Below are 15,527 nucleotides of genomic sequence, written 5' to 3' on the forward strand. Positions count from 1 at the left end.
GAAAAAAAAAGAAAGAAATTTGGAGTAAGAAAGGAATACTCGAACATATTATAAAAGAGCTAGATCAGAAACATTTATGTCTCAAAGTGACAATTTCTTTCTTATAGGAGCTTAACTGTGCAAAAGAAACCTTCCAACCATTTTTTTTGAACTTAGAAATTTCCCTGTGGGAACTCATTCATAATATTTTTCTGACCAATGATTTGAAGTATACAGGGGTTGTGTTCAAAAGTTGTGGCTAAACCATAGTTCAGTATGACAAAAACAAGCTGAAGCAAGCTTCAGGCTTGCACCCTCTTCCCTCGCATCTCCTACTCTGCTGCTGTCACATGGAAGAGACGGTTTAGTTACCGTACATTTGAATCCCAAATTGTGGTCAGTCGTAACTATGGTTTGCTGAAACAAGCCACCATCAAAAATCATAGATTGAAGTTGGCTTGTTTCAAACAAATCATAATGAAGATCAACCACAATTTGTCCAATTCAGATGATATAGAATCATAGAGTTGTAGAGTTGGAAGGGACTCCAAGGGTCATCTAGTCCAACCCCCTGTGATGCAGGAATGTCAGCTAAAGCACCCATGGCAGATGGCTATCCAACCTCTGCTTAAAAACTCCAATGAAGGAGAGTCCACAACCTCCTGAGGGAGATTGTTCCACTGTCCAAAAGCTATTCCTGACCTCATAGTCAGAATCTCCTTTCTTGTAACTTGAGCTATTGGTTCGAGTCCTACCCACCAGAGAAGGGAAAAACCCATGTTTGTTCCCTCTTCCATGTGACAGCCCTTGAGATATTTGAATTTGGCTATCATATCTCCTCTCACTCTCCTCTTTTCCAGGCTAAACATCCCCAGCTCCTTCAACTGTTCCTCATAAAGCTTGCTTTCCAGGCTCTTGATCATCTTGGTTGCCCTTCTTTGCACATGCTCCAGCTTGTCACCACCCTTAACTTGTGGTGCTCAGAACTAGACATAGAATTCCAGGTGTGGTCTGACCAAGGCAGAATAGAATGCTGCTATTACTTCCCTTGAGCTGGACACTATATAATTCTCTTGATGCAGCCTAGGATAGTGCTTTTTTTGCTGCTGCATCACACAGTGATTCACACTGATGACTCATGTTAAACTTGTGGTCCACCAAGACCCCTAGATCCTTTTAACATGTACTGCTGGTAAGCCAGGTGTCCACCACCTGATATTTGCGCATCTTGTTCTTCCTGCCTAAGTGAAGAACCTTACATTTGTCCCTATTGAAATTCATTTTCTTAACTTTTGTAAAGTTGCAGTTTATCACAACCAGAAGCAAAAGCTTCCCAAATCCTCCTTGCAAGAGGCTAAGGCTTGCTGTGGCTCATTCTCATCAAACTAAACAGCCTTCCCCAATATTATCCCTTCCGTGAGTTTTGCACCGCATCTCCTTCCATCACTGAGCACTGGCCATGTTGGTTACACATTCTTTTGTGCAATGCTAAGTTCAGGTTATGGGACGCGGGTGGCGCTGTGGGTTAAACCACAGAGCCTAAGACTTGCCAATCAGAAGGTCGGCGGTTCGAATCCCTGCGACGGGGTGAGCTCCCTTTGCTAAGTCCCTGCTCCTGCCAGTTCAAAAGCACGTCAAAGTGCAAGTAGATAAATAGGTACCGCTCAGGTGGGAAGGTAAACGGCGTTTCCGTGTGCTGTTCTGGTTCACCAGAAGTGGCTTAGTCATGCTGGCCACATGACCCGGAAGCTGTATGCTGGCTCCCTCAGCCAATAAAACGAGATGAGCGCCGCAACCCCAGAGTCGTTCATGACTGGACCTAATGGTCAGGGGCCCTTTTACCTTTACCTTTTTAAGTTCAGGTTCTGTGATAATTTTGCACTATAGAAATCATTGTTGTGGCCCAACACCCATGTTATAAGCTCTTTTGAACAAAACTGTGGTCACCCCATAAATTCAGTAAAGAGTGCTGCGGCATCATCTTAATTGTAGCCTTATATCTTAAATTTTCTGGTGCACTTCAGTCTGAGATGTACCTACTGGTGGCACTCACTGTAAATGAAAGAACTTCCCCCAATGCTGACATGTCAATCTCCCTTGCCCCATTCCCCCCCCCCCCCATTTTCAACCACAAGAATGAGTTCTCAAAGTTGCTAGCTGCCAATAAAATGCATAATTAGACCAAATGTTATTGTTGAACGCTTGAGAATCAGCAGTGCATTCAAATGGCAACTTACCTTCATCCCTATTAGGCCAGGGGGACCCTGCAGCAAAAAAAAAAAAAAAAAAAAAAGCGGGGGGGGGAGTAGAAGAAAAGAATTATGAATCTTCTATTAGATAGCAAATGCAGTTTCTTCCTTGCTTCAAATTGCAGTTCACTCAAACATACAACAGGTGGAGTCAAACACTTGAATACTGTCAAAGGTACTCTTTAGATTAGAAGAAAACCATGATTCAAGGAGCCTTGAGAGTTTGCCTCTAATAAGTCATTTGTAGCATTTACACAAGCTAAACGGAGATTCTTTTTATCAACTCTTAGGGCTCAAAACTATGTGGGACAAGAGCACAATTCAAAGATAGGTCTCTCTGCCCTGAGGTGGATGCGGAAGTTTTAATATATAAAACACTCATAACAAAACAATACACTACCACCATCAGTGCAATCATCCAATAAAAACAGACTAAGTAGAGTTAACACTAACTCGTGGTGCACAAGTTTTGTACAGCTGTCTTTAAAGAAATCGAAACAATCTGTAATATGACAATTGACAACTGAACAAACTTAGCCTTGCTAGGAATTATAGATGTGTCGAATGAACAACTATGTTATAAAAACGGTTAATGTTTCTTTTGGTGGCATCTTGCCCAGAAACTGCCAAACATTGGCGCACTGCTACAGGACTACCACAGGACTGTGCACAAGGTTGGTCTGTTGCCCTGGCTGAAAAGTTAACCTGCAAAGCAAAAGCAGCCAGAGATTAAGCAAACCCTCCATTTTTTTTATCATAGAATGGTAGAGTTGGAAGGGATCTTGAGCATAATCTAGTCCAACCCCCTACAATGCAGGAATATGCAGCTTTCCCATACAAGGATTGAACCTGCAGCCTTGGCGTTGTCAGCGCCATGCTCTAACCAACAGATTTATTTCATTTGTGTGCCATGAAGATCAATGGAGAAGGCCACCTCAAACTCATAGAAACTTGTGGAGAGATCTACTGTGTCTTTCTTTCACAGGTCTAAGGGTCATTCCATATCAAGTGATCCAACTTTTTTACCTCATGCCATCCAATTTTCTTGTTGAATGATCAAAACTAAGTTTAAATCTAAAATTTTAATTTTTCATCTCATCCTGTTTTTGAGTTATGAGGGTTTGAAATTTCAAAAAATAAAATGACAATTTTGGCCTTGCCGGACTACACAAAAATCTTTGAAGCTCAGCCTAGTATTGAGATATGTCAAAACTAAAAACACAAATCTCTTCAGAACTTCAAGGGCTTTAATATGATATGTCACGTGATGGACTTACTTAAAATTTAAAAAATTAAGTTACACAATTAGTTCCTCTGAGTTCAATGGGGCTTACTCCCTGGAAAGTGGACACAGGGTTGTAGCCTAAGGCTCACAATAAAATATCCATAGAAACACAGCACAGAAGCAAAATACAGTGAGCTAAGTTTGGGTGACATCCTATGCCAAACCATGGTTTAGTGTGAACTTAAGTGCACAAAGGTTTGTGGAAAGGTAGGAGATTACAGTTGGTGCACCCCTCCTCTCATCCTTCTGCGGCTGTGCTGCTGAGAGCTATGGTTTGCCTTAGTGTGTCATCCAAATCCAGGATCATGGTTTGCCTCCTCCAGACAAATAATGAGCTATAAACCCAACAACAAACCTTACTTATGAGTTCATTCTATAAGACAAGCCACGAGTCCTGGTTCAGACAACACCCTAAGCCAAATCATGGCTTAGGTCACAGATGTGCAGGAAAAGCAGGATTGCAGGAGCAGCAAACTGGCCACGCTCTCCTCTCCAGGAGCCTGCATATTTGTAAAGTCATAGTTTGGCTTAGTGTTATGTGCAAACCAGCTCAGTCAAACAGTCCCCTCAAAGCCTCAAACAGCAGCTGAAAATCAACCACATATAGCAATTACAGGAGGAAGTTTCTTGTACTTACAGGGGGGCCTTGTAAACCTGGGAAACCTGGACTGCCAGGGTAGCCACGTTCTCCCTGTAGAGGACAGAACAAAGACTTGAATGCATCACCAAATACAGCAGGAAGCCCAAATGCATGCTGCTATAAAACGAAAGAGCAAAGAAGACAGGTGTGTTGCAACCCCTGCTATAACAGGGGTTATAGCAGATCTTTTTAAACATGAGGAAGGACCCCCCCCCCCATATACTCAATATTCTCTTATTGCATCACTTTTATTTGATATATGTGAAAAAGACTGATGCTCCAAGGAAGGAGGAAAACTGCATAAGACCATGATAGACTGATGCACTTTCCATGCAGCTGGGACACCAATACTGATGTGGACACACACACACGTGTGGGCCCTATAACAAAATTTTGCAGTATATTTCCACTGGAATTTTTCTGTTCAGGGCACCTATCCAGCCTGGAAAAGCAGCTTTGCAGTCTTGGAGGGATTTATTTTATGCAAGGGCCCACAAAATTAACAACAACAACATTTTATTTATATTCCACCCATATGGCTGGGTTTCCCCAGCCACTGTGGGTTGCTCCCAGCAGAATAGTAAAAACATGATAAAACATCAAACATTAAAAACTTCCCTAAACCGGGCTGCCTTCAGATGTCGTCTAAAAGTCAGATAGTTGTTTATTTCCTTGACATCTGATGGGAGGGCGTTCCACAGGGCAGGCGCCACTACCGAAAAGGCCCTCTGCCTGCTTCCTTGTAACCTCATTTCTCATAGTGAGGGAACTAGCAGAAGACCCTTGGAGGAGGACCCCAGTGTCTGGGCTGAATGATGGGGGTGGAGACGCTCCTTCAGGTATACTGGGCCAAGGCCGTTTAGAGCTTTAAAGGTCATCACCAGCACTTTGAATTGTGCACTGGGAGCCAATGAACATCCTTTAGGACTATTGTTATATGGTCTCGGTAGCCACTCCCAGTCACCAGTCTAGCTGCCGCATTCTGGATTAGTTGTAGTTTCCTAGTCACCTTCAAAGGTAGCTCCATGTAGAGCAAACTGCAGTAATTCAAGGAGGAGATAACAGAGCATGTACCACTCTGGCAAGACAGTGCATAAGTAGGTCTCAGCCTGCGCACCAGATGGAGCTGGTAGACAGCTGCCCTGGATGCAGAATTGACCTGCGCCTCCAAGGACAGCTTTGAGTCCAAAATGACTCCCAGGTTGCGCACCTGGTCCTTCAGGGGCACAGTTACCCCATTCAAGACCAAGGAGTCCCCCAAACCCACCCACCCCCTGTTTCCCAAAACCAGTACTTCTGTCTTGTCAGGATTCAACCTCAATCTGTTGGCTGCCATCCATCCTCCAAACACCTCTGGACACTCACACAGGACCTTCACAGGTTCTGATTTGAAGGAGGGGTAGAGCTGGGTGTCATCCACATACAGTACTGGTGAACACCCAGCCCCAAATATCCTCTGTCTCACAAACACACACAAATTATTTTAATTTTGCAGTTATATCTGCAATGCTGACAAAGGCACAGAAAATAAATGTGCTCTCCTAATGCCTACTGCTCAGTATTGTAGCCTTCAATCTTCACAGGAAAGCCCAGTTCCTTCAGGCACCTACTACCCCTAGACAGTACCACCCGGTCATTATAAAAACTTTTTAAGAACTGGTGCCAGCGTCTGATTTTTACCTCTTCCCTCCCTGCCCCTGTTTTCTTGTGTGTCATGTTTTTGTTTTAGAATGTAAGCCTGTGGGCAGAGACTGCCTTGTTTGAACTGACTGCTTGTAAGCCATTCAAGGAACCTATTTGGCTGGAAAGCAGGAGACACAAATGCTATAAATAAATAAAAATAAGATATCTGAATGGAAAACATATAGCTCAGGGGTAGCCAACATGATGTTCTCCAGATGTTATTAGACTCCAACTCCCATCAGCCCCAGCCAGCATGGCCAATGTTCAGGGATGATGGGAGTGCAGCAGAGCTATGCATTTCCATCAGAACCAGTCCCACCTTTGTTCCATTGCATCCTGGGATACCTGGAGGTCCTGGAGCCCCATCCTGACCTGGTAGCCCCTGCAAAGTGGAAAGAAAAGAAGCAAAATCACATTCAAGCAACACAGTGTGTACGCTCCAGAACAAAACAGTGAATTCTGCCATTGTTATTTCAGTATTGCTGTAAGCAAAGCTTACTTACAGGAAGTCCTGGTGTTCCCGGAAAGCCTGGTAGACCTGGAGGACCCTGAAGATGAGAAACAACCACACTCATGTTTAGATAAAAGGGATGAAGGAACTGTTAGTTTCAAAAAGAGTTATCAGCCACAACTGGAAGTGTGAAAGGCACAAGCATTGCTAGTTTGGTGTGTTGAGGTGGGGAGCCACTCCCAACAGTCTGAGCCAGCATGGCCCATGGTGTGTGATGATGGGAATTGTAGTCCGGCAACATCCAGAGAGCACCAGGTTCCCCACCCCTAGAGCCTCTTCAACAGGGAACAAGGAGCACCCTCTACTTACCTGGTGCTCTGGGTAGCTTCATGGGCTGGGGAAGGGCTGCAGCGGAGTGGCAGAGCATCTACTTTGCATACAAAAAGGTCCACAGTTATCCCTGGCATCTCCAGGTAGGGCTGGGGAAGACTCTCTGCCTGAAACCCTGGAGAGCCACCGCCAATCAGTGTAGACCAGGGTTTCTCAAACTTGGGTCTCCAGCTGCTTTCGGACTACAGTTTCCATCATCCCTGACCACTGGTTCTGCTAGCTAGGGAGGATGGGAGTTGTGATCAACAGCTGAGGACCCAAGTGTGGGAACCCTGGAGTAGACAATACTGCCTTCGTGTGAGAAGAAGAAGGAAGAAAGGTCCAAACACTGTGCTTCTATCTAACAGTGTTTATTTACAAGCAAATATAGCAATAATTCCATCAGAGCTGGAACACATCCTTGCTCTTTCTCTCGCTCTCGGAGCAGAAGTGAAACTAACTTCACAGACAAAGGAATTACGTAACTTCCCGTAGAAGCCCCTCCCAGGTACAGGACACTCAGAAGGTTAACCCATTAACCACCATACTCACAATACAGAGGTACCTCAGGTTAAGAACTTAATTCGTTCTGGAGGGCCGTTCTTAACCTGATACCGTTCTTAACCTGAGGTACCACTTTAGCTAATGGGGCCTCCCACTGCCGCTGCACGATTTCTGTTCTCATCCTGAAGCAAAGTTCTTAACCTGAAGCACTATTTCTGGGTTAGCGGAGTCTGTAACCTGAAGCATTTGTAACCCGAGGTACCACTGTACTGAGTTAACTGAACGCAATGGTCTGACCTTTTACAAGGCAACATTCTATGTTCCAAAGGGATGAATTGCATTGACAGCATGTAGGCCCATTCATGGAGTGGCTCCACTAAATGAATTGTACCCAAGGCCCTATGTGGAGCTAGCAATGGTGTTGAAGAGAATTCTTGCTGCCTGGTGCATGAACCCATAAGAAACATGCCAGGGGCACACATGTGTATTATGGAAATGCAGGGTGGGGTAGGGAAATGTACCTGTAATATAAAAAGTTTGCAAAGAACCCCCAAGGCACTGGTGAGCCTCTGCCGGTCACCTGCTCTTAGCAAAATTCAGAGACACACATTACAACAGGTGTGGGGAAGCTTTTACCCTCCAGATGTTGCTGGACTCCAAGTCCCATCAGCCCCAGTCAGCACAGCCAATGAACAGGGATTTGGCGGGGACAGACATATAGAGTGCCAAAGGTTCCTCATCTCTACATTATTGCTTTGGCTGTTGTGTTTTGCTTAAAGAGTGGCACATATTGCCTCAAAAATACACCACTTACTTTCAGTGGTGTTTGGTACCCACTGGGGTTGGTGGGGCAGAAGGCAGAGAGACCAACGGTGGGTGGAGCCCAAGCCAATGACTTGCAAAGCAGCCAATGACAGACTAATTTCTGTTTTGTTCCCATCCTTCTCCCATCCTGCTGAGTTCTTAAAGGATCAACACTTAGGAGGAGGAAGCTGACAGCCACTTACACTGGCAGGCAGTAAGAAGGCTCTTAGGTGGGGGTGGACTGTGGTCAGTGGGGCAGCACCCCATTTGCCTCCACTGCTTATTTTGCTCTCGTCCTGTTGCCGCTCTCCACCCCCTAGTAACTGCATTTCAGAAAATTAAAACATCACTTACTCTAATTCCTTTGGGTCCAGGTGGCCCTGGGAATCCATCATCCCCCTGGAAAAAGAAAAACATGGGGCAGGGAAAAGAAGAGGAGGAGAAAAGTGAGCAATGAGTTAACATGAATTCAAACACAGACATTGAAATCCACTTTTTCATTTAGCCTTAATTACAAAAACAACGCTCGTGCTTTTTGCATTATTTCAGACAGCTTGGCTGCATAACAGGAAATTTCAATTCCATGCCCCACCCCCAAATCACACAGAAGTTTTTCTAGGTTCATTATGAAAATCCTAGATCAGGCGTGGGGAACCTTTGGCCCTCCAGATGTTGCTGAACAACAGCCCCCCTCATTCCTGGCCATTGGCCATGCTTGCTTGTACTTCAGCAACATGTGGAGAGCCAAAAGTTCCTCACCCCATTCCAGAGAAATGAAGGTGCTCTTAAGTCTCAGGTCAGCATACTTAGTTGCAAGAAAATCCTACTGAAACCAAAGGATCTTACTCCCATGTAAATGGTCAGAATCAACTTCCAATACAATAAAAGCATGTAAACACAGAAATCCAGAAAGTTCCCAAGAAATGGATTTATGCTTAATTAATTCCTGAATTGCCTTTTACATACAAGGTTCAACCAAGGCAATTTGCAGACATATCATAAAAACAGTTTCTTCTTTTTTAAGGGAGGATAAAAAGTCAGGTTTACAAAATAAGAGATCTTTTCACCCAGCTGGAAAACCTTCTCAAAACAAAAATGCCTTCAATTCTCCACAAAAAGTGCAGATAGTAGGGGCCTATAGTATCTCAGGTAGAAGCTGTTCCACAGAACAGGAGCAACAAAACAGAAAGCTCTGCTCCGAGTTACTGCAGCACAAGTGTCTGACATTTTTGGGATGTGGAAGAAAAGCTGTCCTGCAGAAACCAATGATCTACTGGGTATATGAGGGATAAGGTGGTCCCTCAAGTAAATTTAGGATGAGGCTTCTTAGGCACCAGTGATGTGATGTGGACATTTTTATTTTATGTGATCAAATCAGACTAGTCATGGCCCTGGAATCCTGGGATACAGTGTCCTCATGCACCAGTATCCCCCAAGAAGGAGATAGCTCCATGCCCCAGTGCTTTCTATGTGGAGCTCTTGACACTGGAGCCTGCATCTCATCCACTGAACCCCAAGGAGACACTTCCACCACTAGACTCTCACAACTGAGTGAACAGCTCTTCAGATAATTCAGGAAACATATTTGCGTTTTCCCCAACTAAATGCCCATTGCTTGAAACCCTAGAAGAAAGTCCTTGCAGCTTTAGATGATGCACTTGGGCGTGGGATGGGGGCTTTAATCACGACTGCCTGTCCCAGATCATTGAGCTGCTGCAGTTGTTCCAGGCCAGTGATGAGACAGCTTGCAGAATGCTCCTGAATTTATTGAAGGCAGGGGGCAGGTATAGAGCTTTCTCCCACTATCATGTCCCTTATTAATTCAATCTTCCTTGAATTAGGATAGGTGACTTTAAATAAATATATAAACCCATATATATATGCCACATGTTGCCATCTAAATAGATCCTCTGTGAGACGATTAATTTCAGAGTCTAAAACTAGACCAGCTGGCTGGTCCAATAACTCAACTTCTTCTTACCTTACCTTTGTGTTTCTTGGCCAACACAGAAACAGCTCCATGTGTACGAGAGATGTTAAAAGGAACACCTGCTCTGATGCAGTGAACACTATCTAAATGTCTGGACTACTGAAGCCATACAGTGGTGCCTCGCAAGACAAAATTAATCCGTTCCGCGAGTTTTTCGTCTTGCGAAGCACGGCTATTAGCGGCTTAGCGGCTATTAACGGCTTAGCGGCTATTAACGGCTTAGCGGCTTTAAGAAAAAGGAAACAAACTCGCAAGAACTTGCAAGACGTTTCGTCTTGCGAAGCAAGCCCATAGGGAAATTCGTCTTGCGGAACGACTCAAAAAAAGGGAAACCTCTTTCGTCTAGCGAGTTTTTCGTCTTGCGAGGCATTCGTCTTGCCAGGCACCACTGTATTAGATATTTTATAGATCATGGCAACATGAGGCATTCATCATCATTCTGTTGAGCTACTCACTTTTTCGCCTCGTGACCCAGCTGGCCCTTCTGGTCCAGGAAATCCAGGTAAGCCTGGTTGTCCTTCTAAACCTGGGAAGCCTCTCTCACCCTGCAAAATAATAATAATAATAATAATAATAAAAAGAACGGAATTAAGAATTCTCACTATATAGTATGTAGAATCATTGTTTTCTCTTGGTATTTTCGGTCAAAAAACTCTGCCCATTTGCTATAAGAAATGCCATTTGTTTAACCAAGCCGAATTCCTGTGTGCTGAATCTGCATCAGGAATTCCAGCAAACATCAAAATGGGATCCATTTGGTTCATTCGGCTCAGTTTTAGTTGCCTCACCTCCCCCCGCCTCCCAAAAAAGTATTATAGGAAAAGGCTCAGAAAAAGGAAATCAAGATGATAGAGCAACTGCCCAATCAGCAAAGGTTACAGTATTTGTGGCTTTTCAGTTTACAAAAAAAAAAAAAAAAAAGGTGACTAATGGGGGACAGGATCAATGTATACAAAATTTAAACACAGTGTGGAGAAAGCTAAGAGAGAAAAGTTTTTCTCCTTTTCTCATAACACTAGAATTCATGGGCATCCAATGATGTTGAATATTGGAAGATTCAGGACAGACAGATATAGTGATGACTACCAACTTGAATGGCTTTTAAAGAGAATTATACAAACTCACTGAGTGTAAGACTATCAATGGCTACAACTTTTTCTTCCCCAAGTTGTTCTTGTTTTTTGTTTTAAAAAAACCAATTTCCCTTCCACTGATGCCATGTTGGCTTAGGTTGAGGCCCAACCCATGTGTGTCTTAGGTGAATGAGGGAACTTTGGATCTCGTATATTCAAAGACCACCACCAACAGGAATGTCCTGTTTCAGCCCCTAACAGCAGTACAGCCTTTTGCAGGTGGGCCTCTAGCGTGGACATGCTGCCCCACCAGCAGCTCTCTTCTCTGCCAGAGGAACGGTCCTTCTGCCCCATCCCAGTCTCCTCAGACAGCTGGTTGTGTTAACCAGCATGTGTCAACCAGAAGATGATGGGAAGCCCTCAAGCAAGCCTGCTGGAAGCTCCGGGCAAATGTAAGTCTTTTAGAGGACAGACTGCCAACATGACACCCTCCAGAGATCAGGGACTTTAACTCTCATCAGACCCAGCGAGGAAGGTCAATGGTCATGGGGTATGGGAGCTGTTGTCCACAACACTGGGAGGGCACTATATTAACATAGCCTCCAACATTTCTCCGATGAAAATAGGGATGTCCTATTTAATAATAATATTCTTACTACTTATACCCCACCCATCTGACTGGGTTGCCCCAGCCACTCTAGGCAGCTTCCAAAATATTAAAAACATAATAAACATTAAAAAACCTTCCTTATAGTGAGCTGCCTTCAGATGGCTCAGGGGTTGGATAACTCCATACCCTCCAATATTTCTCTAATGAAAATTGGGATGTCCTAAGGGAAAGCGGGACATTCCAGGATCAAATCAGAAACCAGGATGGCTTCTGTAAATCTGGGACTGTCCCTGGAAAATACTATCTGCAGTAACTATCCCTGCTTTAGAGGGCCTGATGAAGACACATGGGGAATGTGCTCCAAGATCTTCTATGTTTTTTGTTCTTAGTGATCCACTTCTGAAAGCTGGGTCAGCCTTGGCACATTGAACTAATTCTTTACATCATGGCCAAAAGGTCAACCAAATCTTGCATCCAATACAGTGGTGCCCCGCAAGACGAATGCCTCGCAAGACGGAAAACCCGCTAGACGAAAGGGTTTTCCGTTTTTGAGTTGCTTCGCAGGACGAATTTCCCTATGGGCTTGCTTCGCAAGACGAAAATGTCTTGCGAGTCTTGAGATTTTTTTTTCGCTTTTCCCCCCCTTTATCTAAGCCGCTAAGCCTTTAATAGCCTTTTAGCAGCTAATCCGCTAAGCCTTTAAGCCTTTAATAGCCGCTAAACCGCTAATAGCGCTAATCCGTTAAGCCGCTAATAGGGTTGCTTCGCAAGACGAAAAAACCGCTAGACGAAGACACTCGCGGAACGGATTAATTTCGTCTTGCGAGGCACCACTGTATATGAATTTCCCCTATAGTGAGCTGCTAATTAGTACAGGAAATAGGTGATACCTGGAAGGGATTATCTTGCACAGCTCCGTGAGCCTGCTATTTCTACTTTAATCCATTGCCAGGTTTGATCTTAACATGGCCCAAATACCTTGAATCCAGGAAAGTCCTCAAGCATTCCATTCACTTTTGTATGGATTGTTTGTTTGTCCTAAGCACTAAATATGTAGCTTTGGCATGCATTCTACTATCACACCCTGTACCTAGCACGCAGGTAGTGAGGTGGTGGCAAGGTGAACAGGGGGTAAAAGGCAAAGACAGGCCCAGCCACTAGGAAACAGTTTGCAGAGTCCTAAGTGCTCAGGAGAGTAAGCCAGCCTGACTTGGGAGCTTTTCTAAGCCTCAGGAAATAGCATGCAGCCTGTTTGAAATAATCACCACTAAGATGATTCCTAATTGGTTGCACTATAGTTCTCTTCTTTTCCTTGAACATACAGTACAATCACATCTTACTCAGTTCCAGAGGCAGTACATCTCTAAATAGCACTTGCTCAGGGGCAAACACTGCTAAGGCCCTGCAGTATTAAGAGACAGAACTAGTTACATAATTCCTTTCATTTGTTAACTGCAGTGGTTGTACTGTGGTTTGCTTGTTTTTTTAACTAAGGCTGGTTATAGGATGGAGATGAGGAAGCAGTGACCCTTCAGATGTTTTTGGATGACAACTCCCATCATCCCTGACTATTGGCTATTCTGGCTGGGGCTGATATGAAATGGTTCCCTAACACTGCTACGGGAAAATAAATATTTTGTGGAAGCACTTTTTAAACTTCCTGGTGAGAGGAAAGAATTTCGAAATGTGAGATTGCTATCTCTGAATTCCACCTATTTCACGCTCTTAAAATGCCCGTTTTCCTTTGGTGGATGCAGCAAGGGCAGCCCTGCCTTCTGAGACCAACATACAGTGTAATTTTTCCTCGTAGAAGGCAAGTGCAGATCAGCCCTGATATGCATAGAATCTGCCTTGAGAAATGTGTATGTTGGGAAACAGTGGAAAGGGTTGAATCATGGCAAAGACCTTTAATGTTCACATAGCGCAGGTGGGACTGTTCAGCAGCACACGGAACTGCAGCCTCTTGTCAGGCAGATGTTTTCCAGCATCGGAGCCCATGCAATTTGCGCAGGGATTAGGGAAGCAAAAGGTGTACATGTGGTGTTATTTGTTTTAGATACTCAACAAAGAGTGTGTGCTTCTGAATTGTTCTCATGGATTAGCTATGTTAAGCATCTGGAACAAGAGAGATGGATGACAGTTCATGCCCCGAAGAAGAACCCGCCAAGAACTTGTCCTACAGGAGGAAACTGATTAGCACAAATGGAAGCCATCAGAGTGAGATACCTTGTCCTGCATCACTGTCGCAGTCACCCATTGACAGAGGCCACAATCACACCATACATCTAAAGCATTGTTATACCACTTTGACAGTCACAATTCCCCCTAAAGAATTCTGGGAGCTGCAGTTTGTGAAGAGTGCTAAGGGTTCTTGGGAGACCCTCTATTTCCCTCACAGAGCTACAGTTCTCAGAATGGTATAACCATCAATCTCTCTTCCCAGGGAACTCTTGCCCCCCCTGTTGAATAGCTGGCCTGATGTTCCTTATGCTGCAGCTAGCATGGCTGCCTATCATGGCCATGAGAACTGCAGAGCTTGACTACATTTTCATTTTTATCTATACAGAAGGATATGTTGATTCTGGCTGGAAGGAAGGAAGGTTGGTTTTAAAAAACGAAAGCCAAGACAGCATGGCATAGCAACATCTGATGGGCCAAAGCTTCCCCATAACTACTTCATAAACAGTTCTATCAATTTTCATCAAACCATGTCAATGTGGAATCCTGATGAAAACCCAACTTGGATGGTCTTAAGAAAGGGAGGTGGAAGACTAGACCTATTCATGTATGATAAGGCTATCTGTTCCTACTAGCTGTGTTGGGAATGCTAGAGGCAGGGAGCCCCCTGAATTGGTGGGACTCCCAAATGTGGTGGTCTGCTATTGCACTCAGGTCCTGCTTGCAGGCTCCCCATTAGGACATCTGGCTGGACGCTGTGAGAACAGGATTCTGGACAAGATGGCCTGATTCAGCCACAGGCCTGATCCAGCTACAGTACTCCTCTCTGAAGTTGCAGTTGGGTGCATCTGCTACCAGCATCCATGCCTAGCTTGACCCTTTGCCTCCTGCAAAAAGCCCTCCTTGTTTGTTCAAACCACACAGCATTTATCTTTCTTTTTCTTTCTTTTATAAAAAAGGCCCTCTATCATTATGACAGAAGTTCATAATGGTACTTTTTAAGTATGTGTGTGTGCACGCGCACACGCACACAAACAAAAACAAAGTGAAGTTTTAGCAGCACAACCTCATTTAACCTTGTATTATTGCCAAGAAGACTAAGCCTTAGGCTTAGCACACACATATGCTATGAACCTTTGGCAAGCACATTTGCCAAAATATGATCTCATTCAATTGAGCCACCTGGATAGATAGGCGTGGCCCCTGGGGTAGCTTCTGTGAGGCACCCCGAACAACTCACTGGGGGAAATGTTTACTGCACCAACGCCGCTTGGCACTGAAAGCGTAACTCAGTGGCAAGTTTGAGAACCAAAAGAAACTGAATTGTGCTTTTCAATTCCATTGGAAATTTACATTCACAAGCACAACCACTTATTTTATCCAGGGTGGGTTACAACAATTAAAACACAATATTGAAAAACAGTTTAAAGCAAGTTAAAAATTATAGAAATAGGGTGCCTTGGAGGGTGTTAAAGTGATGTTTAAGTGAAGCAGAAACCAAAAACCAGCTTAAATCATATTCAGGAGAGCAGTGGGGAACTGTGGCTCTCCATATGCTAACAGACATCAATGCACGCTCTGCTAGCCACATCTGGAAAGCTACAGGTTCCCCCATCCCTCAAACAGAAGAATCAATCCAACAGAAGACTGCCCTCTGCAGAGTGTAACACATGGCCACCCTAGTGACAACACAGGACAGGGCTTTATTTATG

General features: G+C 44.3%; 1 protein-coding gene across 2 annotated transcripts in view; it reads right to left on the bottom strand.

Moving 5' to 3' along the window:
* The window catches only part of COL4A5 (collagen type IV alpha 5 chain), a 134,009-nt gene that overhangs the window by 66,729 nt on the left and 51,753 nt on the right, over positions 1–15,527 (bottom strand). The window contains exons 3-8 of one of the 2 annotated variants that reach the window (XM_080990519.1): positions 10,410–10,499; positions 8,319–8,363; positions 6,340–6,384; positions 6,156–6,218; positions 4,151–4,204; positions 2,217–2,243 (exon numbers count right to left, since the gene is read on the bottom strand). In XM_080990519.1, coding sequence (XP_080846645.1) covers positions 2,217–2,243; positions 4,151–4,204; positions 6,156–6,218; positions 6,340–6,384; positions 8,319–8,363; positions 10,410–10,499 — 324 coding nt within the window. Of the gene's footprint in view, positions 1–2,216; positions 2,244–4,150; positions 4,205–6,155; positions 6,219–6,339; positions 6,385–6,656; positions 6,676–8,318; positions 8,364–10,409; positions 10,500–15,527 lie in introns of those variants that run through there. The other variant, XM_080990520.1, reaches the window with a different exon arrangement.

The sequence above is a fragment of the Podarcis pityusensis genome (assembly GCF_964106645.2).
Source record: "Podarcis pityusensis genome assembly, chromosome: Z".
Taxonomy (NCBI): domain Eukaryota; kingdom Metazoa; phylum Chordata; class Lepidosauria; order Squamata; family Lacertidae; genus Podarcis; species Podarcis pityusensis.